The sequence below is a fragment of the Charadrius vociferus genome, unplaced genomic scaffold, assembly GCF_000708025.1.
Source record: "Charadrius vociferus isolate BGI_N301 unplaced genomic scaffold, ASM70802v2 scaffold161, whole genome shotgun sequence".
Classification (NCBI taxonomy): Eukaryota; Metazoa; Chordata; class Aves; order Charadriiformes; family Charadriidae; genus Charadrius; species Charadrius vociferus.
This window is the reverse complement of record NW_009646928.1, coordinates 6,447,133-6,472,428: the sequence shown is the minus strand read 5'-3', so window position 1 is coordinate 6,472,428 and position 25,296 is coordinate 6,447,133. Positions and strand designations below refer to the sequence as shown.

The 25,296-nt window shown below is 36.3% G+C and overlaps 1 protein-coding gene across 1 annotated transcript in view; it reads right to left on the bottom strand.

Annotated features, from left to right (window-relative positions):
- Nucleotides 1–25,296, bottom strand: part of KCNH7 (potassium voltage-gated channel, subfamily H (eag-related), member 7) — a 255,356-nt gene that overhangs the window by 103,074 nt on the left and 126,986 nt on the right. The window contains exon 3 of the mRNA XM_009894613.1: nucleotides 4,022–4,181. Within this exon, the coding sequence (XP_009892915.1) occupies nucleotides 4,022–4,181 (160 nt within the window). The remainder of the gene's footprint in view (nucleotides 1–4,021; nucleotides 4,182–25,296) is intronic.

Below are 25,296 nucleotides of genomic sequence, written 5' to 3'. Positions count from 1 at the left end.
AGGAGATCAGGTTGGTCAGGCGTGACCTGCCTTTCACAAACCCATGCTGACTGGGCCTGATCATCCTGTTCTCCTGCATGTGCTGTGTAATGGCACTGAGGATGATCTGTTCCATTTAGTAGTTCTTTACAGATTTGCTGCATGCTAGGATTTTCCAAAAACTTGGTGTTTGATTATACAAACAGTGGCTGGACTTCCATAGAGAACTGATGATAAATTCTTGCAAGGAAGAATAAAGGGAACAAAAGGATCAGCTGAAAGGATTTTTACACTGGTATTGTGAAGCCAGTATCTTCACTTTTCACGTTACTGCCTATTCGGCTTTTTGCGGCATGTGAGATAGGAGCTTTTGAGCACCAGACTAGAAAGAATTCTATTTATACTCAGATGTGGTCATCAAACTCCTGGCAATATACCAGGGTTTGGTGTTTTTTTGGTTGTTTTTTTTTAATAATCTATTATTATCATAATCTGCCAAGCCCAATGCTGAATCAGAACCTAGCTGTGTTAGCCATCATAATGGCACATGACAAAAGACAGGATCCATGTCCCAAACAGCTTACAAACTGTTTAAAATATCTGGCAGCATTCAGCTGGTAAATTTTTAATTTTCTGTCTATCCAGAACTAAATGTACTCTCTGAGCTTAACCTAGCATGTGTCAGTTGCCTTCCATAGGCCCTCAGCCCTTTACCAGATTGGAATCCCTCTTTTCTTTTAGAGCCTTTGAAAACAGAAGGCACTGTGTGTATAACATGAAATGATTTTTTCTTACATTGTGCTAGATTTCAGTCATGAGGAGCACTGTGGTAAGCGGTCTTGTTCAAAACTGTTAGCTGCAGCTAGCAGGATAGAAGCTGTTAGAAAAAGGACAGGTTTTTCGAAGTTACACTTGATGAATTTGATGTCAACTCTTAATAAATCAATTAGAGGAAGAATGATAGTATGGAAGAGTTATCTTATTTTCTAGGGTCAGGAAAATAACTGTAATCTCTTTGTTTCCTGTTCACTTTTAGTTCTTCTCTCCTACAACCTGACTCAGTCATTTTTATTTGCTCTCATGTTGAAAAGACATTCTAATATGAGAAAACTCAATCTAAGGAGCCCTGGAAAGAAATCTCTCATGATCTGTGTACTTCTGGGTAGTAGATGTTAATGCAATCTGAAATCTTTTGTCTTTTGTCATTAGCTATTGCTTATCTTGGTTGGTTGTCAGAGATGTATTGCATTTCTTATATCACTGGTTCCCTCTCTATTTTTATTCTCTAAATTGGTTGCTGGATTTGAAGGGATTTTGTTTCTTTGTTGTTTGTTTTTTTCTTTTTTCTGAACCAGTACCCATTACTGTCCATTTTGTGTGAGATCCAATGGAAACAGATTACCTGTTTACCTGTTGATGTATGTTCTAAATAGAGTAAGATGATGAAAAACTAACTTCCTCCCAGAGAATCTGCTGTTTGGCTTTCTTATGGTGGGAACATAAATTTAAAAAGATCATTTTACTGGTAAACAATCCACCCTTTTTTTGACTTATTTTTTGTTTATTGGTCTTTCTCTGTCTTTTCTAAATTTCAAGGCTTTTGTTTGTTTATTTTAATTCAAACCCACCATTGGACTGTACACATTATCTTGCAGTTATTTCTGGATGTTTTGCCCAGGTTGGCCTCTTTCTTGAGAATTCTCTCTGCCAAGAGGAATTTTTGGCTACGTAGCATATTTTGTATCATCATTCTTCCCATCCTGCCCACATAACAGTCTGCTCTGAAACCACAAGCAACTAGGTAGGAGTAAGAGCAGCCATGTGCCTGCTCTAGTTTCTGCCAGTTTCTGGCATCTGGCTGTACCCACTAGCAGGAAAATGGTTCAAGTCACCTTTCTTTGCCTCCCTTTGCACCTTGATCTTTCTCTATTATGCTTGGAGCCCCACCTATTCATTTTTCAAGAACTCTCAACAAGGAAATCCCCTGTGTATGTCAGGCATAAATACTGTAAAACATGAGAAGGATGTTTTGACTGAGTGCTTTTTTTGCGGATGTACTCTTTAGCGGCTTTTCACTTTAAAATACGGCAAGTGACAACACTTGGAAATGTACAGTGATGTATCACAGATAACAGAACAAAAAGCTCTTTTTCAGGACCTTAAACCCCTTCCCTCCCTTCCCCCCAGTTGGTATTTTACCTTCTATTTTGTCTATAAAACCCCATTAAGCATGGACCAGCTGAACAATTTTTTCTATGTTATAAAATATTTTTTTTTAAAAACAGGAAGTGTTCAAAATTCACAAAATCATGGCATCGTGAAATAGAAACAGAATATAAGTGGGGTTTACTTGATGTAATTTTTATCATTTTTTTCTGATGCAATTTTATTATTTTTTCTGATACCCCTTAATGCGATTTTTACCATAACATTACTAGAAAAAGAAAAGCGTTTTCTGGATATCTCAAGAAAAATGAAAAATACAACTGTATTGGTTATTAAAAAAAAAAAAAAAAAGCGAAACAGAGCAAGAAAAGGAACTATAAAAGCACAAGATTTTAAATATGTATTTTAAAGAATATTTACATAGGCTCTTTTAAAAATGTGATAGTTGGTGAATGATAGTTTCCAGTAATGGGAATTTTCCTTTCAACAGAGTTATATCTGCTACCATTGTAGGGTTATACAGACGTAAGTGGAAAGACTTTGGTCCATCCAGAGTCATTCAGTCAGAGCTCTTTCTCCGTGCTTAATGAAAATGGTATTTTTTAGTATGCCAATTAGTTATAGAAACAAATGTAAATCTTTTAAAAATGTGAATGATTTGGCAATATTATGGGGGGGCTTTCTGTTTGTGTGTTTTTCAAGAGTCACAGAGCTTTGAGTGAGATCCTATGCATTTTGTCCAGAAGATACAGTGCAGAAAGTCTAGATTATGAAAAATGGCAAAGACTGCTTTCATCAGAAGGAACCTGGTAAATGCTGTTATATGTAGAGCTGCAGGCCTGCTCCTTACAATCTTCTCGCCGTAACTAGCAGAAAAAATAATACAGCATGTCATCACTTCAGGCAGTGCATAGTGCTTACATTGGGAAAGTTCTCCCCTCACTTCTCGCAGCGAAGATTGTACCGGTTTTTGTCTCCTGTCTAGAGAAAGCTGAAGTGTTGATTTAACAATCAGAAAACTTAGGTTCCAGGTCCCTTTATCATACTAAAGTTAAAGATTATTACACTGCGAAAAGGTATTTTCCAACAGTTGCTGAGCCAGCCAGGGGACAGTGCTAATGCTAACGGTTAGAGTATGCTGTGCTTTACTAAGTGCTTGTACAAATGGGGATGTGTTCTGGGAAATCTTGTAGTACGAGGAGATTACGTGAGCGCAGATGCAAAGCAGAAGGATCATGTGCTGTTGCTGCAAGTGAAGGTCAGCAAAAGAGCACACGTTCTGTAGATGGTGGGACAGAAAGCTACACAGTCTAGCTGTATGAGAAGTGCACTTTTGTTTTGTGTAGAGTTTTCTGATTTTGACAATACTTACATTCTGGAGTGGAAAGAAAACAAAAGCATTCCTGTATATCCAAAAACTTTCACATCCTTCAAGCCAAATCGAATAGTTCAATTTGGTAAAATCAGGATGTTATGTTTTAACTTTTTTTCACGTTTCATATTTTTTAGTGTAACTGAATCAAGCCTTCCACCAACTAAGGGGAGATATTTGGGCTATACCATAATGCTTTTTTTCAGTTTTCCATTCATAATTTTTGTCAAGGCTAATGCACTTCTGTGAAATGTTTTACTTTTAATGAATTTATATGTCCTAGCAGTACTCACAAGATCCATGCTGTTAGTACTACCACAGATCTGGTAGATTATCTTGCCAACGTTACAACAGGTTTGCTGCGTTTAACTTCTTATTGTTTTGAATTCTATCTAAAATGAGTCAGGCAACGGGGATTGCATAATTTCTTTAGTATCATAATTGCCCAGGTTAATGACTCTCCCCCTAAGAGTAGAGGTAAGCAGAGAACTTTCAATGAGTAACTTACGATTTACAAGTTTGGATGGCAATATTGGCTTGCACTTCTCGGGAGATGCCACATTCTCTTCATCTGTTACATACTCAAAGTTAATAATAAACATCATTGCTACTCCCTCTTGATTTTTCACTGGAATTATGTGGGTGTTGCAAATGAAGGTAGATCCTGCAGTTAGAGAAAAAAAAAAAGAAATCCATAAATGGAAGGAAACTTCATTATTTTTTCAATCCAGTAATTCCAGTTACACCAACAGATAGTGAAGAACGTTTCTTCGAATTTAATGATTGAACATCAAACACACTATTCTTGAAATTAAACAGGCACATTTTCATAGAAAGAAATACATCATTTGATAATTTATTAGATTATTAGCTCTTCCAAAAGATCTCTCCTTTAAAGTTTCAATTTTCCTCTTTGTTTTTTATTCACTGGAAGTACCTATGTAGATGGATTTGCAATATGGAGACATTTAGCACCAAATGTAGCAATGTGAATGCTGTTCCAACCACAGCACTAGTGAAGAGAGCAGAACCCCATTCTTCTAAATGTCAAACATTCTTCAAGCTTTTGGTTCTATTACAACAGGATGAATCATGCATTAAATATTTATGGGTGTAAATATATCACTATTCTTATTTTAGCTCTCAATCTTTTGGGGGCTATATAATGTTGTTTAGGTTTGTGTTAAAAATGATATTTGTTATCAGATCCTATGGGGTTTTATATTCTATCACAAAAAACTGCTAAACCGTGGTAGTAATTTTCAATAATCTTTGGAAGTATTTGACTTAACTGTTATATACAATTTGAAGTATGAATTTAAAAGTACTGTAGTTTACATATATATGGAGTATACCCAGCTTATACTGAAATGAACAGAAGGTGTAATTTCTCAAAACCTCTGGTACTCAGGGCGTTCTTGTTCAAATGCCTAATTACAGATTAAAAGAAGTCTTTGTGTTAATTCTTCCAGTATAACTCTTAACAAGTTTCATTTGACAGTCCTTAGTTTTTATTTAATCCTCCTATTAACCTAACAGAACATAGTGATTCCAAAACCAATGTGATTGCTGTAAGCAATATAATAGTGAGCTAAAAGCTTCATGCAAACACAACTGTGAGATGGTGTCTTTCCAAGATAACTAGGGACTGGTTTAATGTACATCATCTGCAATTTATGCATTCAAATGCAGTAATCACTGAAACTTGACAGGCTGTGCAATTTGACAAAAAATAATCCTGATATGGGTTACACAAGAATATTTTAATTTTTTTTTTTTGCCATTGAGCAAAGAGATAGTAAAGATTTATATCATTACAACCAAGATCAAATTCTGGCTCCTCATATTTAATGTAGTATTTGCTATAATGTGATATATATGGCAGTTTGAGCTATGTATAAAATTGACATGCTGACCTTTCAAGTTTTGCAGCTGTATCTTCAATCCATTTAATAAAACAGTTAAGCTGTGGCACTTGCTGCAGTTGCCATGGTTACAAGCTCAATGACTTTAGTAAACAGAAAATAAGCAATTTAAGACTGTTCCATTAGAGCTAAAAATAGAAGTGCTGCAGGCCAAGTATTGCAACATAGACTGGTTAAACAGAAGGTCTGAAGAGAATTTAGAAATACTCTTTGTGGTTTTAGCTAACTAATAAAAATAGATATTGGGTTTAAACAGTCAAAATTACATTTATTGATTCACTTGGAAGGAAATGCTATTTCATAATATAGACTATGTTTTGACATGCTGATTTATAGGTTGAGCAGATATTCCCCAATCGGACACCTTTAACACAAAGGACTGGAAGTGGGGCTAAGATGAGGAGTGCATGGCTTTGAAGAACACTGAACTTCAGTGGATCAAATCTTTATCAGTTTTTTCAAACAAGGATGACAAGGAGCCTCAGACTTCTTTAAAAACTTTCTTGCTTTTCAAGGCAAGGGTGTTTCAGCTTTTGAAATGCTTCTCACAGTGTTAAGTAATGACACTATCTCCCGTTTATGTAGAACATTCCGCCCTCAAGCATTTACAAACCTCATTTGTACTGGAGCTAGGGATTTGCATGTCTAGGGAGATGCAGAAGGTCTTTAACAGTCCACAGCTTAAGAATGTGGCAAAAAGAGCACAGGGTTAAAAATTTAAGCTGTATGTAGAAATATTTTGGGAACAAAAAATGGTAAAGATTCGTATCTGGTATAATTCAGCATAGTTCCTTTGAAGACAAATTGCACCAGCAGGCTAACGAGTCAAGTGTAGTTCATTAGTCTGAAGTTTTTCCAAGACATCTGGGCTTTTGTAAGAGGCATAGAGTATTTACTTTGTGCAAATGACTGGAATTGGAATTCTGCAACTTAACCAAAATACAATGCTTGTCGCAGTCACGGTTAGTGTTTGTCTTTAGTACAGAAACTGTTATCTGGTGTACACTTATCAGTATCTATCTCTATTGAAATCACAATAAGGAAATACAAAATAACAAGGAAGACCCTAGTGTCACTGAAAAATAAGAGTTGGGTAAAAAGAAAAAATACTAGCAAATTCAAAAGATAAGCTTTGAGTTGTTGTAGCTGATGGCAGTTAAGAAATATTAAGAAGTAGTTTGTTTATGAACAACCTTATTCAGTATTTGCACTCTGTCATTCCACTGCTCTTCATTACACACAGCATGTTTTCCCTGTTTCATGTCTATACTGAATATTTTAAGAGTAAGAAATGCTTCTAATGAACAATAAAAATTGTAATGAAGTTTCTGGAATTTGCATTTCTCATCTAATGGCACAGGGTGAGTTGATGATATAATCAGAATAATTAAAAAAATTATACCTTTATAATTAATAGAGTCAATGTCCAGCATTGGACATTGCATCTGCATTTTCTAAAGATTACTGTTGAGGAGTAATCATGAAATACACCTGTTGTGCTCTCGTTATCATCACTGGAGGTAATAAGGAGGAAAAGCTGGATATTTTTTGTCAGCTTGAATTCCATGGTTATAAGGTCTTGTTGTCTTTTGTTTATGGCATTTTAAAGACCACTCTTTCATCTAGATAAATTAGTGGCATAATATCCATATGTGAAGAAAAGATTCTGCTCCCCTATATGCTGTGTGGATGTGATGTATGATTCTGTGGTTATGTATTCAACAGTATGATTTCACGAGACCGAACAGGCTGGTGTGAAACAAATAATTGCCAAAATAAGCATCAATAAATATTTAGGAAATAAAGATTTAGGATATATTAGGTTTATATAAGGATATATTTCACCATTTAGCAATTCTGGTGAAGCAAAGCCTATTTAAATATCTGGCTGCATAGTGTTTAAAGTTGACTTGCTTCATGAGAGCAGTACAAAGCAGGCACATCAATTAATTTCCTTTACCTTTTCTATTTACCTTTCCAGTGATTTTCTATAGAAGATTTTAGGACAGATTTTTATCAGGCTACATCTTCTAGATACAACAGCAGTCATTTATTTGAATTTTAATAGCTCCATTTATGAGCAATTGGGAGAGGACTATACAATTAATACAACAGTGAAGGCATTCCAAATTGCAAGAGCCTCCATTTTCATAGGAAAAACTCTGACAAGCAAACTTTGAAAAATGGCACATCCCAAACAACTATTTTGCTTCAGTCTTCCTGGGAAAAAATTTTTCACAGGCCAAGCTCAAAGAATCTCTGAAAAATGAGACACTGTGGTATTCAGGTAATTGTCCTAATTCTGCAGAATCCCCACGTGTCACACAACAGAGACCCTTGACAATCCATTGTGGGTCTACAGAATGGCTCTGCAACCCTGTTGTCCTGAATGACTCTGACAGTTGCTATCTGCATTTCACCATTACAAAATTCAGACTCCCCCACCTCAGTACAAATTTGAGGACTGCTTTCATTGGGGCTGAGACTGGTTCCAATTTGGAACTGATCTTGACTCCCTGTGCCAAAGCATTTATGACTTCTCAGATATTTTTTGTTACTAGAGCTGCTGTGGACAACTGACTAAGGCTATAGAAAGGAAGGTGTTGAGTGTGTCCTCTTTGTGCTTATATGAATTTCTGGACAGGTTGACCTCATACAAGAGTTTTCTAGGTTTATGCTAAGTTTTTTACTGCTGCAACCTACAAGTAGTCCAGTGTAGGTGTCTGTACAATCCATAGCCACTTCTGCTCATTTAAAATTGAAGGTGAGAAGGAATAAATCAAAAGAGAGCAAAGGAAGAGCCAGCGACAGCTTGCCTACTAGAATAAGACTAAAAATTAGAGGCAGAGGCACCGTACGTGTTTCCAGAGGTAGGCGGTTCTGCTCTCTGTTTGAAGACGGATCTGAATGAGATGCTTCATATATTTCTATATATGTTTATAATAATATAGGAACAAGAGAAGGAAGCTGGGTGTTCTTTGCGCTTTTATTAAATAATCAGCATGTTTATTTTGGAAATAACTACCGTCCTTTTCCACCGATACAATTCATGTTTTGTGACCAAAATAAATGCTCAAAAAGCATTTTCTCAGAGGCACAGACTTAGAACATATTATTTACAAACATAGAGTTTAGACCTTACATTTTAATTTAAAATCTTAAACTATCAATTATAGTAGAAATGCAATTAAATACATTTCATATTAAGTTGTGTACTAAGCTTAGTTTTAATTCTATCAGCATTTTACTGAGATGGAGCACAGAAAAGTCTGCATAGTTCCCATTTTGGTAGTAATGAGGTGAAATACTTATTGTTTTCATAGGTTCATTTTTGACTAGTTACTCTGATATTATTAGAATCTGATCGCTGTTATACTAAGTATAAACTTAATATTCTTCTGTTAAGAAAGAGTTTACTTCCATAAATACAAAGAACAAAGAACATCATGTAATAAAACATAAACAGTGGCATTTTGTTATCTTGTGTTCATATTTACAGCCTTATTCGTGCTTTCATCATAGCATAGATCATGGGGATTGCCCAATGTTAATAAGAATTTCTTTGGGGAAAGAAAAGAAAGATAATCTAAGGGAGAATTAGTGTGGAAGATCAGAAGACCTTCTCTTGACTTTGCCCATCCTTCATGGAGTCTTCATCTATAGGATGAGAAGCCAAGGCATGCCTTTCTACTAACTCCTTAACTCCCCAATTCTGATATTCTCTTCCTCCCTCACAAGCAAAAGAAGCATCTCTATATACTTCCTCCAGACCGGAGCGGGTCTCGGAAAGTTGATTACTCTGTTTATTCAGATCCAGAGCAATACTTGTCCAGGTAGAGAGTAAAGGGAATTTACTGAAATGAAATGTGCGCTCTGGTCTTGGGAAAGGAAAGACTGTCCTGCTTTGTGTGGGCATTCAGGAAGGCTGTGGCTGTGGGTTTTGTCCACCATGCCCAGCATGGCAAATACAAGTAGTAACAAGCCTCTTAGTAGCATATGAAATGCAGTTCTCTGGCCCAGACTGCTGTTTGTAATCTATTTTGTTGCCAAATGCTGACAGATAAAAGACATGGACACGCTCCTTATATGGACCAGTGTGGTAGGGTCACAGGGACTGTGTGGTAGATGAATTAGATGGAAGGTAAGGTAGGAAGGGGGATACAAAATCTTGTGAAATAAGGCTGTCTCTTGCACGCTGCAAAGACTTTTGCATTCTTGGAATGCCGTAAAGACAAGAAGAATGCCCTTACTTGAAGCAGCTTCATGTGTGATCTTCTGGAATTGTGACCTTACTTTCAGCCAAACTTTAAAAAAGGAAATGGAAGCAAGCCAAAACTTTTATTCTATATGGTATCAAGATTCTGGTAACAACCCAGTTAAACCTTGTTTTAGCAAGCAAGTGTTCTCATCAAGTTGTGAACGGTGCAGAAGAATAACACCTGAAAGTGGCTGGTTGTAATTTTCTAATGAGACCAGTAAAGCAAAGCACCTTCTATCCTTGAAGGGTTATAAACAAACAAAAGGAAATTGGAAGAAAAACAGTACCAAGAGAATATTTGCTCTGTCTTGTGTGATTTCTGTGACTTATCACTGAAGAAAGTCTTTTTCTTTTATGCTTAAAATTCAGAAGCTGATTTACCTGTGGTTTGAGGTCCACTCTAAGCAAACAGGGTACTTAGTTGAGCTTTTCTTGGCATTTAGGGACAATTGCACTGGGGATGTGTATTGAATATTCAAGTGAAATCCAGTTTGTCAAATATTGAGGGATGATGTGTCACCATAACCAATCAAGGGCTGAAAATGTATTTCTTTGTGTTTCTGTTCAAGCACAAGCCAGGAAAAATGCAGCATGTCACAAGGAATCTTATTTTCAGTGGACTTACTGGAAAGGTTTGCTTTCTTTCTCAAATCATACTAAAACACTATTCTTGTAGTGTTGTGTTGAAAGTAATGGGAAGATTCTGCAGAATTTCACATGATGTTATGTTAAAGGGCTCCAAATGCCTTTGCAAGCCCATTTCTGTGTCAATTAAAACTATTTACTAACAGATTTTCACAAATTAGTCTGCCTGTTTATATAATAAAAACGAGTGGAAGAGTGACTGAAACTGCCCCGAGAAAATTGCCCAGCTCTTAGTGATGTAGAATCATATCACTGGAGACAGATACCACCGAACTACTTGCACAATTCATTAACAGCCCCATGAAAGAAATATCAGACAAATATTTTTGTCTGTTCTTACCTACAGCTCTTTACATCTTTGCAGTTGATGTCATTTATTCAGATCTTTGGAGACATTTGATCTATAAAGACCTAATTTAAATTTTGTCAAAACTTTGGCTCTAAAGGAAAGAATTACTCCTGGATGTTCCTTATCTCCCCACCCCCCATTTGTTATGTAGCTGCACACATGAGGAATAGGAGGAAACTTGATGCTAAGACTAAAGATGATAATATTTGTAGCCATAAAGAGCATCTATTCCATGAATCCCAGGCTGCTTGCAAATGTGGCCTGTTGCTGCCCTTCAAAGTGTACAGGTATTATTTTACTTTCTTCTAAAGGGGGTAGGACTGAGAAATAAAATGAAGTGTTTTATCCAAAGCTGCATCAAGAATGAATGAAGAAACTAGGGGTAATGCAAAGAAACTCTTGATCCCGTTTTCACAATTGAATGATTAGATAACAGCCCCTCATTATTAAAATGTGCCTAGTATATTTCCACACAGAACTTCGGGTAATGGGTTGTACAATTCTCTTTATCTTTTACTTGTATTTTCTGAGGTGTGTCTTTATGTCACCATTTTCCAATTCCATCTGACTGAAAATGAGCTACCTTGTGTGGCAAGAATGGGGAATTCACAGGCTTCCCATTAAACGTGCTGCAGATGTATCTTTATGACTGTCTCTTAAAAGATTCATTGCAGAGAACAACTAAAAATAGATGGCAGGTTGAAATGTATTATATCCCTTTTCAATTGAGTAGCTATTTTTAAGGGGGATGGGTAGAGACAAGAAGAGTATATTTGGCTGATATTTGTTAGGGAACTTACAGTGATTAAATGGGACCTGTTCCCTTTGACAGTTCACTCCACCCCCCGTATCAAATAGATATTCATTCTGTCACTGAAATGGTTCCTGATTCCAAGATTTGATTTATAGGACTGATGTAGGTTTTGTAAGGTATTAATTCACAATCTTTAGAGGTGACAGAAGAATTTTTAAACTAGCAAACTAAGAAAAAAATTACCCTCTAGAGGCTGTGGACAAGTTTATTATTGGACTGGCCTATATAAATATCTCATTTTCTCTCCCTTTAATACCATTTATAGTATAATTCAATAGCTAGATAAATACTGTTCAACTGCTTACTCCAGAACTTCTTATGCTACTGCATTGACATAATTATTGCTAACCTTCTAATTATCATATCTACACCTACACTAATGGAGCTACAGTGATTAATTGTAATGCTGATCACATTTTATATGGGAGGACAGTTTCCTAGTGCTTTGTTGTTTAAGCATATATAAATATGTACAGAAGATATAGAGCAATTAAATATTTGGCATGGAAAGGAAAATGAAATGAAAAATAAACAAGCAGTGATGCTATAGGTCTATAAAGTAGAGACCAAGAAAAGAGCACAGAGTGAAATATGTTGAAAACTGTTTGTACCTGAAAGGGTATAGACTTACTATGTTCCAGGCTGCACATAGAATAATTCTTAGGAAACCACAGCTGGGGCAGAAGTTGCAAGATAAGCTTTTTCCTTTCTGTCTCAGTTCACCTTAAAACTATGTTCAGGTTTTGTCAGAAGAGGTTTCTCTAGAGCACAGAGCACAGGAAGCCCAGTTCCTACCGTCAGTCGTGAACACTCTCTCAAACTGGTACCTGCATAGTGGTGTGAAAGCTGGGTCTGAAATTGTTTTCTTGATGGGTTCTTATTACTGGCAGTTTGCAAAGCTGGTATGTTCGAACATGGGTGTTATCTGGAATCACTTAGGTCTTATACTTAGTCTAAAATCGCTATTACACATTGTCTTTTTCTTCCAGAAGAATATACCAAGTAGTGCTGCTTCTGAAAAGCAATGTCTCTGACTTGTTAATGAGAACATTTCTGTCTCTGCGTATGCAGTTGTATTTTGTGCCTGGTTCCTTGCACCTATGTAAAGCCTCTGAGTGCACCGCACACGGTGTGTTACTAGATGCTAAGCAGCCAGATGTAGAAGGTCAGGGCAGACTGCACAAAGGGCTACATCGCTGAAAAAAAAATTAATTAAGTCTGTAAACTCTTTGCAAGCTGACTGTTGAATAACTGAGGAGGATTTTTCATGCTTTTGAGTTATATATGTTAGACTATGTGAATGAGGTAAGCTCAATGGTATTCATCTTATTATCTTGGTATAAATGCTTGATTTTATGGACACTTGTAATACAGTTGTAGTGAATGCAAGATATACTACACTTGATGAATTTCATAACTGAACTTTTTTACAGGGAAACACTGCAAGCAACAGTGGTATTATAGAAAGAGGGAAATGGAAATGTTTCACTTAGACATTTTCAAAATGAAATACTTATTATTTCTAAAGGACAATATTGAGAAGTGATTTTTTTCCTACATTGCACAAGATATTATTGTGAGACAAAATTAATATTTTGAAATGTTCATTTCACTGAAAATATATTAAAAAATCATTTTCAGGATTAACAGTGAATAGAAAATCCATTGTTTGCTCAGCTGCATGATACACTTGAGCTGACGACATATTAAAATAAGACCATTTTGTTAGGTACTAAAATGTGTATATACTTAACTAGAGTTTTATGTCTATTAACAAAAGAGAACCCAGAATGTAATGCTGTAAAACATGGAGCATGCCAATATGTGACAGTAAACAATAAAAAAATTGCTGATGTCCAGTGTCATTGGACATAGATCAGTACCACTTGCGAAGGGTTAGTGATGAAATAGGTTCTTTTCTGAAGTTTGAAGAGGCAGGTGAAAAAAATGTAATAATTTAGCTCAAGTAATAATAATAAAGCACTACGAGAATGAGTTTGTTGTACTATGTTCTCAGTTGTATCAACAGGCATTTACATATTAGTTTAAGTAATTCTCATTAATTTTTCAGTCTGTGTCAAGACAGAGAATTTTTAATTAGGAAAGGTCAGCAGGGATTACATCAATTCAGGGGGAATTACAAGTAATTAGAATAGTTTTGAAAACAACTGGATTTCATTGTGAAAATATTTCGACTTTTTTTGTTCATATTTTTGATAAGCTTATTTAAAGTGTAGCACTCAACAAATACCAGGTGTATAGTTCAAGGTGAAATACAATGGTAGGACACATTTTCTCTCGCATTTTTTTTAACAGAAAAATAAAGAACTGTAGAGCTTTAGTGTCGTTTACAAACATTATGTGATGACTAATATACCTTAATATACATATATCTTAATATACATATATCTTAATATACATATATCTTTACAAAAAGCAACTAGCTGACTGATAATGGTTCTAGTTTCTTATTTTTTAGCTAGTTGGCTAAGAGTTAGCATGTATTTAGTTGTATGTGCTAACATTGGAGATGACTTTTTTCTGTATTTTTTCCTCTCTCGTTCTTTCTCTTACTCTTTTTCCCTCTAGCTATTCTTTTCTGAACCCTCATTAGAAGATATGCACCTCTGGGCATTCAACTGAGAAATGTCTTATTATGTTCACGAGAAAAGGGATCTCAGGTTTGTAATATTGTCCATCTTGCAGAAAAAGTGCAGATTAAGACATTTTTGTGAAAGTAACCTCATTTATTTCCCCAAATTAAACTACATAAACTATTTTAAGAACTAATTGAATAACCTTACAAAGCAGAATGGAAGGAAAAGAAAAAAAAGAAAAAAAAAAAAAAGCCAGAACTCCATTTCAGTAATTTGTTTCATTTGTCCAAGGTATTGGTCCAGAATATACTAAAGTAACAGAGTGATCCAAATTCTGTTCTCACTTCTACTGTGCCATTTCAGGGAGCTTAAGGTTTTTTTCTGATACAGTTCTCAATAGATATGAAAAAGAAGATGGCATTAAATGGCCATACAGTAGAAAGGGTGATATAGAAAAACAGATCAACAGCGGGTCCCCTGAGGCAAAAGAGAAATGCTGTCATTACCGCAAACTTTCACAAGTGCAATGTGCATCCAACTCCATTGCAAGTGGAAGGAGTACCATTTGCTAAATATAGATGCCTTTCTCATGGAAGTCATACCCTTGGAAAATCATACTCACGGAAACATGCCCTTCCTGATCCTTTATAACGGAATTGATCATGAGCAGTTAGAAACATACAAAACCCAAACTTGTAGAAAAAAATATTAAGGGTCATCATATACAGTGTCGGATGTAAAGTCATAGTGTATGCATTATAGTACTTAATTGTAATCCAGCAAAATGTATCTGAAGGGAGAGAACAGACAGACACAAAATGAGGGTTTCTAGTTGTATGAAATATCCATCATTGAGGTCTTGATAACAAAGATGATGATCTGGAAACCCTCACCAATGAGAAAGCCAATCCTGAAAGCTGATAGTAGTAGTCAAGCTACTGGGATCATAAAACAAGTGGATGTAACCTCCCAGGACAAACAAAGCAGTTAAAAGAGATGTGGTATTCTGGAGTTCTTGATAACACAAAATCATGGGGTTTTGAATGCATATTAATAAATGTGGTAGGATGTCTATGTATTGCAAGTTTGTCAAACACAGTAGTAAAATATTAAATTTTTGTAAAACGAAAAAAATAGTTTTCTAATGGAAAGTCTCCATGCCCAACATGACATTTTTAATTTAAGATCTCATTAGAATTGATAAATATGAATAACTTACTGGACTAGAAGTTCATGACTGCCCTAGGGGTGGTTTTCATGACCTGATTGCAATCAGTGCAGACAAACAAACAACAATCCCAAGCAGTAAAATGATGATTCTTCTAAATGGGTAATTTTCTATGGTTGAGAAAAACGTAAGTGGAAATAATTGTGAGGACAAATCAGACAAATACATGAATGAAAAATTTGAATTCTTAATGAAAATGTTAGATAACAAAAGAGTAGTGATTCAAACACACTGAAAATCTTAGCTGCAAGTCCATCTGTATTGAATGCAAAAATAAATCATAGAATCATAGAATTGTCTAGGTTGGAAGAGACCCTTGGGATCATCGAGTCCAACCATCTACCCTGCTCCACAAAGTTCTCCCCTCAATGCAACAAATAGGAATTAACAAGCATATAGTGAATGGAGAAAGGAGAAAGTAAATACACATTTGTGGAAACAGAGAGGTATTAAATATAGAAAGTTGGCAGAGGAATGTGACAACATCAGAACAAGACCAAGGACAGTAAGTAGGTCTGTAACTACATTAAGCATAAAGTAATTCCAATAATAGTGAAAGTAATAAAAATCCCAATAACAACAGTTGTGGCAAAACTGTTAATAAGTATGTAATAATAATTATGCAACAACCAGATGGATCCTTTAAGAAATATTTCTGAAGTGTGGTAAGTCATTGCTAGATCCAAAACATCGGCAAATGTGGAAAAATTGTAATCAAAGGTCTATGTCTACAACTCAGCAGTCTACAACTCTGATGTGACCTCTTAACAAATCTTGCTGGGCAAAGTTCCAGAAGGTTGGAACAGTGTTAATATTGTGCCAGCATTCATAAAAGGGATATAGTGGTTGAAATGACTGTATGGCAGTGAGCCTGACATCAGTTCTAAGCAAAATAATGAAATTTGTGATGTTAGATTAATTTAATAAAGAATACCTGACAGGATTATAATTAATGTCACTCAGTATGGTAATGCAGACCTTATTAATGGACAAGAAATCTGATTTGATGATTATATTCTTTTTATAAAAACCCAACCAAGTAGCCATTACAGACATATGCCTTTGTAAGGTATTCTACTGATTACTATACAATATTCTAATAAAGTAATAGCACTATACTTACAAAAAGCTCATTACATGGTTTACAAATTGACTGAGAGCTTCCAAAAAGTCATTAATGGAGGATAAAAATTCAGTGCCAGTTTATAGTGAAAGTCCACAGAAATGACCACAATAATATTCATTTATTTTGAAAAGATCTGGAGAAAATATAAAATCACTTCTATGAAATGTATGGATGCTTCAAAAACTAGTTGTGAAGTGGCTAATGACATGGTAATGAGTCAAAATAGAAGAATTTGGATTATTCTGTAAGAGGGACATTAAATGCAAACAAAAGCATTCTGAAATGGTAAATTTGATGATACTGTTATAGAACCAGGCACATAGGCTGAAACTAAAAAATGGTAGCTATATCCTGGAATGTACTGTCTCATGAAAGAAATAATAGGATAATATGTAAGAATGGGGAGCGTAGCCTGTATAAAGGGGTAGAATAAGAAGACAACCTTTCCCTGTGTATATAGCACTGGGGAGACTAAAACTGGATTACTGTATACATTTTCTGGCATCCTAATTCTTAAAGGACATTGAAAAATTGGAGAGGGCATAAAAAAGAGCAGAGCAATACAATTCTTCAGAAAATTCCTTTCGTGTGAATCTTAAAGACGTCAATCTTCGATGTTTAGTGAAAAGTAGTTTGAGAAGTGAATTGCATTGCAATCACTAACTTCATGCAGAGTGCTGAATACAAAGGAGCTGTTGAATATAGCAGAGAGAACCTAAATGTCTGGAAGCTGAAAGCAGATAATTCAAGCTGTATCCTCTGGAATGAACCGTCAGTGGAAGCAGGAGTTCTCCCTCTTCTAACATTTTTAGATTAAGAGTGGGAGAAACAGACAAGTCCTTTTAATCAACAAAAACTATGTACTATTCATCTTCATAAAGTTCTAATATTTCTTCTGAATATCTCATAACAATCGGAAGAGGAATTCAGTGCTTCCTGGCCCAACTTTGCTCTGAACGCACAGTACTCCATAAACCAGGATGCTGCTTCTCCCCTGTACTTAGGAGTAAAACGTGCTCTGCTTAGTCAGTTGGTAAAATTTCAAAAGCCCTTCATGATCTAGTCAGATTCTGATGTTATGACCTTGGTAGGAGGTGGGATCACATTTCAGCAGCAGGCTTTGGCCCATCCTTGGGTTATGGTGGTGTAGCAGTGAATTAAATTCACCAGGTGTGACTCCTAACCTCTTCCTCTCTCCTGCTGGTGGACATAGCACCAGACAGCTGTGAGATGCGCGTGACGGTGTTTCACTCAGATGCATCAGCAATGCTGGCTCAGTACTCTCCAGGGCAACATATGTGGAGCTGTTGTGCCTCTGTTCTTCTCATTCTCTCTTTGTAGGAAACGGCAGCCAGTTTCCAATTCTGACCCTCCCAGTAATGGTTGCTGGAGGATGCATTTGGCTATCTGGGCTGCATTCGCTGCTCAAATAGCTGTTTCCTGTCTCCTTTAGGGAAGAGGCACAGGCCAGATGGTGATGCAGGGTCAAAGCACTGCCAGTGCAAAATCATTATCATTAACTCCATCTCCCTGCAAATAATGCATGTTTATTTGTCAGGATGAAATCTCCCTTGTGAAATGTTAAAACTTCACCTGATAATAATTTGTTAGAAAAAAGCTCTTTTTAGCTACCAACAACTCCACCTGATTAACTAAGACCATAACCGTTACCGGACATGGCAGTGGAATTTATTCTTTATTTTTGAAAGTAAATCCAGCTTAACATCCCCTTAACCTTCACAGAAAGCTCATGTTCTTAGGTTGGAATCCTGCCCTTAGTATCCATACTTGATGGCTTCACATGATGTCCTGACTACCCATATGTATGTCCATCTGTTAGGCTGGCATGGTGCCCTCCCACAAGTTGCTGGACTCTTGTCCTAGAGGACATGACTGAGGACTGAACGCTTACTTAATACTTCGTGCGACTTCCTGTCTGTGTGGATGTGGGCATGTGTCTGCGTGTGCGTGCCGTAACCCTCCTGCTTGTAATGGACAGGATGGAAGATATTTGCCCAATTTGCTTCAGGCAAAATAGGCTAAGTGCAATCTACAACATCTTTAGGCGGGGGGGGGGTTGCTAGAAAAATGGTAAGAAATTCCATGGAGTGAGTTGGATTTTCAAAGCTGTTTAAATCTAAACAGTTTAATAGCAAAACATAGTTTTTTATTAGGAAGAAGTGCAAATTCTAGGGGGGAAAAAAAAAGTCAACGCTGAATAATATTAGTGAGACAGACCATTGACAGACCCCAGGATAAAATTTTCATGTGCTAAACACTAAATAGAGGAAGATTGGAAAGCTAAACTTCGTAGAGGGCTGGGGTTTTGAAAGTCTTGTGTTCCAGCTTGCTTAGCCTGATTTTATTTTGCCAGCTTTGTTTTTCAGGTTGAACACAATTGTTGACTAAATAGCTAAATAAAATTTTGCTTCTCTTTATCAACTGCTTCTGGGTGGCATCTAGTTCAGGGCATGCATCCAGGCTCAATCCACTTCATCAAAATGGGTGATTCCAAAGTCCTGTCACTGCAGACCCTACAGCTAGTGACTCAGGCTCTCCCCCATGAGATGCTCTGCCTGCTGCTTTTCCTTTCTATCAGTTATGCATGCTTCCTCAGAGCTCCTATTAGGCTGTAGATCCCTTAGCATCTCTTGGCAAATGTTACTATACAGTACACACTCACACTCTTGGCTTCTGATTTACTCCTTGGGGACAACATAGGAAAGGAAGAAATATAGACATAGTAGAGGAATTTCTAAGGCAAAATCACTGCAAAAACAAATGAATACTTTTGCAAATGGATAAAATTGTTCCTGAAATATGTTTCCTAGTGTTTCCTGGAAGATGAAAATGTGGTTGCTGCTCAGAGAAAGACTCTGCTCTGGCTCGTGTGCTCCTCTGGGAGGCTCTGGCACATTCACCCCACCCAGGAGCCTTTTTGTAGAAAACCTAGTCAATGAGTCTCTGAGTTCAAGGCCTTTTATTTGCCATCTTGGCTTTCAATTTCCTATAACAGTCCATCAGCCTTTCTTCGGCATCTCTTTCAAATGCATGACAGTAACCTGTTTGAGACATAACCTGCTTCAGGCATGATGCAAAATGGAATTAATAATACAAAGTGATGCCGTGTTCACAGCCACAGCCCAGTCTATCAAACTGCATGTTCCATGTGCTGGTTCTTAAGACAACTTTCATCATTTATTTAGGTATCTATATGGGAAATGAACTCTGCTTATAATTTTGCTCTGTTTGTATGGGCTGAATTGAAATGAAATCCCGGCTAATAATCAAGAGTCTTGGAAATATCCTTTAGCAGAACCCTGTCAAATATAAGTCAAAGCATATTTCTCCCCTAATAGTCTATTTGCTGCATTCAGTACTTCTTGATTTTGAAGTTTAATAACTCTAGGCATTGATTATCTTTCAGCTTGCTAAATTGATGACCCTCAGTAACTGACTAACATACTTCGTACTAGCATTATTCCAGCATCTCATTTTAGATCTGTTGCTTCTATGGAACTTCATAAAAAGTATGGATGTGTGACTAATGTGTAGCTAGTTTATTCATGTAATTTGGTGGCTGGAAATTTTAAGTGCTTTGGTGTCTTAGCTGTACAGTCCCCTTGAACTTATACAATCCAAAAATACATGTAACACACACATGCATGCATGTCTATAAAACCATGTGTTCTATACATGAAACATCGTAATCAATGGTCAAGATTGTCTGACACCTTTTATTGTAAAACTGTATTGTTTACTGCTCAATTATTCATCTTGAATTTTTATATTGACTATTTTCTTCCAAAGCTATAACTACAGGAATTTTGCACAGGATCAGTAAGTTATTCAAGAAAATAAGACAAGTGGGCGTTTCTGGCAAGGGACTGGAAATGAAACTTAACTTCGAGTATCCTGAGTTTTCTTCTTTTAAAGGTTATAGATGCATCTTAGGGAAACTGGTCCTAATAGGCAATAGTTAAATACCCTATATGGTTTTGTGAATAATTCATTTATGATATGAAGGACTGAGCAGTTGAAAAAAATTAAGAATAGTAAAATAGTAAGGAGAAACACAAGTGCAGAAAATAACACTCAAAACACTGTAGCTTCATTGTAACATTTAAGTTTGGTAGATGGGAAAATGAATGATCAGACCTAAAACTCCACTTTTATTTCCTTAAATGCCTGAGATGATATTATTTTTGTGAAGGACTTAATGAGTCTTACAGATTTTATGTGCTGATTGAGACACCTTTACTTCAAGAAATTAAAATATATAAATTACATTCTATTCATGTAAATTCTGACAATACCACAAATTTTAAAATGATCTATTTATATAAAGATAATGATTTTTAAATATATACAATATGCATTTTTCCATGAAGTGCAACCACTACAGTCCACTATAAGCTCATCCTTTTCTAATTGCAGTAGATAAATCTGTGGTAATCTCCTTTGCAAGTATGGCATAAAACATGTTATAAATACCACAAGAAGGGCAAAATTTACTGTGCAGTAAAGGTCAAAATGATAAAACCCATAAAGAGTATAATGAAGCCCATTGGCTGGGATTCAACTAGACACTTAAGTAGATGACAATTTTTTACTTTGTGAGAAGTCCCATTGACTTAAGTGTCCTGCAGAATATTGTCAGTAATGTGTAGTTTGCATATTACTTTATTTATCTTTATATTGTTTAGACATCGCAGTTAAAATCTTATGCTTTGTGCAGATGTCTGAAATGACAGTGGAAGAACTGAAATATTTACTAAGCCCCTTGTGTGTAAGAGAAATTAACTAAAACTTGGAAAAAAATATTTAGGAAAAAAAAATCCATCTGTACAAACATGTAATTTGAAGCCAAATCTGAACTCCTGCCCTGGCTTTTTTCTGCTTTTGAAAAACTTCTTGTTGGGAGTTCTCTCCTCATATTTCTGCTTACATCAGCATTGACTTTGAGAGAGAAAGAGAAAGGAAGCTGAAGCCCTCCACCTTTTTGTTGCAGCACCACAGCCCTGTGAGGCACACTCTCTGAGTCAGCATCATGGCTATACTCACCCAGAATGTCATTGCATCACGTTGATCAGCAGAGTACCTGAATTTCAGCATACAGCTCTATGTGCTTACTCCGAACACTTTGCTTATCTTTACAGGACATTCCATATATCCATAGAAATCTGGGTATGAGGAAACTGCAGTGCTCCCTTAACTCTGAAACAAATCAGGCTTTGTCCCCCTGGGCAAAAAGATATCAAATCAAGTCTGTTCCTGTCTGTGAGACAGAAAATTTAATTCCATTCAAGGTCTTTTGAAATTAATTCCAGTGTCCAAAAGATGAGCTTGATTTTCTTTTCACTAACACAGATCTTGAATGAGTTGCTATTGGTCTGTGTGAATGTGAGAGAGGATTTCATACACATGCTGTGCATTTTCAAAATCGATTTCACGATTGCTTTGTATCTCACTTTTGTGATTCCAAATTGAGCTAAGGACTGGTTGAAAAATTGTTACAGAATACTTTTCTGTGAGAGTTTTGACTAATGTCCAATTTTCATAAAGTTATCTGGGGAGAAATTTTGACTTTTTCTTGGACAAAGGACACAATGAAAATGACAAATATAAATGGGATTTTGTGAAAACCTAATCTTTCAAATGGGAAATACTAAACTGCTTCAGTGCCAGGTTTAAGCTGTAGTTCATTTATAGTATACCCTTCTTGTATTTGCTGGATTCTCTGGCCATGCTGCATCTCCCATGATACCTTATAAGTGAGTAATTCTTAGAATACGCAAAGTACTGTAGAAATATTTCAAAAAAACCCCAAACCTACCAAACGTCCAAACAGAGAAAACAAAAATAATTCCATCTATCTTGATTTGGTATAAATCTAAAGATTTTTTTTTCATTGTTTCTTAATGAGAAAATATCAATTTGGAATTTCTTTATTGACAATAAAATTTTTCCATTTTCTCCTCTTCAAAAAGCTTTAAATTAGATTGCTTTACACAGACACTATTCCAGAGTTGCACTGTGCTTTTGGGCCTCTTTCAGGTTTATTAAGTTTGCATACCCGAGACTAGCTGCAAAATACTGATTTTAATAGCTTGTACCTGTGCTCTACAGTTGGAAATAATGCATCCAAATTCACATCCCTCAATTAGGGAAACAGTTTTGGTGGGGGTGAAAATTCTCTCACTGTAAATTTCTCAGGCTGTTCCCTTTCCTTGGGCAACTCTGAAGTCAGAAAGACAGAACTCAACTGCAGTATGACTCTAGAATGAGTATATATATCCTTTGAAAGGAACAAATTATTTTCACTTTGGAGAATGCACTTTGTCTGTGTACTTTTGAAGTTGTGCAATATTATTGTTCCCGCATTCAGGTTTGTTGTGTGTTCTGGCTAATCTTGTGCTATTACTGCAACGGACTTCTGAAACTCCCTCTCAGCCCTGTGTTGCCATTTGACACCCAAGAAAAGCAGAGAGGCTAACCTCACTAAACCGTAAGTGTCAAGGGAACTGAAGAGGGGGATGGAAGCAGAAATTAATCTGACATGAGGAAAAAGAGTAGGAACACTACATGTCCTGCAAGCCAGCACCTTTCAGGCTCAAAGGGAAGTCTAGCAAGCATTCCAGATTGAGATGTCTGTGAAAGACAGTGTGAAAGAAAAATTCCTTTCTCTTCCCTGCCAAAGCTTATTGCCTAATACAAGGTAAGCATTAATCAATATTAAAGTGTGCCTGAAAAATAAAAAGTCGGTTCAGATCCCACTAGGAATATATTCTGTTAATCTGTCCATGAGTCATGTTAGCATGCTAACGTGCCTAACTCGATTTCTATGCTTTGCTGGAATTTGCTATTGCAAATTAATGTTACTTTAATGAAGAATTTTGTAGCTTTTTTTTCCCCCTTGTTTAAACTCCCATTAAAGAAGGATTTGGGGGATGATACAATAGACCATAGCAATGCCTTCATGATTGTTCCTCCCTAAAGAATCTGAAAAGCATATTACTTGCTCATGAGGCTTCCTTTAAGATGTTAGAAAGCATGTAGTAAAATCCTTACTTAGGCACTTGGGGTGTTCACTTGTTGTTAAATTGTATTTTAAAATAATAATTTTCTTGTTTAATTGGAAGTTTTTAATCATCAGCACATTAGATTATTTTATACAGTTGTTGTGTTCCAATGCTTTATATTAGAGGTCTTTAATTACCTCTTGCCCAATTTTCCTTTTCACTTTCTCTGCTCAGGGCCCAAACACCACTATTAGGTAGAAGGAAATTGTTCTCTCAGCCATAACAGTAGAAATCATATTCATCTTTGTATAGATACCTACCATCAGATGTCTGTTTGGAGCAGCTGGACAGGGATGAATTTCATACACACAGAAGGCAAATTGGAGGCAATTTTTTCACATTCAAACTATAATGACTTTCTAGATGGACCCTGAGATCCTCTTAAACAGGTCTAGTGAAGTCCCAGCTGAATGGCTCTGCTTTTGCCACCTCAGAGTTATCACACTTCAGAAGAATATGAAGGTCATTTTAGAAGCTGGGTTATTTTTCATAGTAAAGACCACATTTAACAGTGTCCTGCATAAGCTGCTTAGACTTTTGAGGTGAAATCTAAGTCTTACTCAAGTCATTGAAACCAAGCTTGTTTATTTTTGTGTAAAGCATTTATATAAGTCTTGTAAGACTCAAGACATATAAAAAAATGTAATCCTCTGCAGGGAAAAGTGTCTGTAACTAAATCCTGTCACAATGTTCAGGAAAGCATCCTTACTGGAGCACGCTTTCCTGTTTCAGGAAGAGCAGAGTGGTAGGTGTTGAGCAGATAGCAGTTTACAAAGAATGCTCATCATGAAGAGAGATGAAAACTGCTGTTGAAGCCTGGCAGGGAGAGAGGATGCTTGTCTTGTCTTTAATGCTAGTGATGTGTCTGTTTTTTTTCTGCCCGCTATTTTTTGCGGTAGTGATCTGAAGCATAAAGGTTTCACTTTGTTTAGAGGACTTCAGGCTGTAGTCGATTGGCCGGGTCTTCAGTGAGTGAATTTTATTCTATAAAATTAAATCTCTATACGTTGCCCTCAGATGGAAGATTTTAGTTTTAACGAGTTCTGTCATTTGGTGATGTTAATGATAGTATAGAAAGCTGAGTTCATGTTACTCTCTGTTTTGTTACAGTATAAAATATGTGTCTTGTTTTAATTTGTACCCACCACAAGTGATATCTGAAGCACTAGTGTATGCTAAGCTTTGACAAAGATTAAAACCCTGCGCGCGTCAGTGATATTACAGATGTGGAACTACAGTTGAATTCTGCATGTAATGCCTTCCTGAAGCAGGAGGCCTTGAGCAGCAGAACTATGCAAGCCCCTGAGTAGCATAAGCTCACATACTGGCATGCAAGAAAGCTTAATTTTTTTCACCTGTCTACCTGACTTGATGGGAGTGTGTATTTCTGTCTTGTAAAGATAGTGGTATGTAACATTTGAAGTCAAAGTATGTCAGAAGACCAAGACCATTATATGCTGCCAACAGAGTAGGCTGAAGCTATACTGATCTTGGGGGGGGGGGAAATCTTCTTTATTTCCATTTATTTTCTATGTGGACTACACTGTTGGAATACACTTGCAGTGGAAAGGATACCATAAAATATTGAAGTTGGTAAAAACAGATGACATAAGCCAAAGACTAGTATTAGAAATCTATAAATTAGAAAATATGGAGCTGTATTGCTTGCACAGTCTAAATTAATGTATGCAGTCTCAAGTAACTACATGCATATACTGTCCATTCAAATTTTGAAAACTATTAAAAATTTAAATA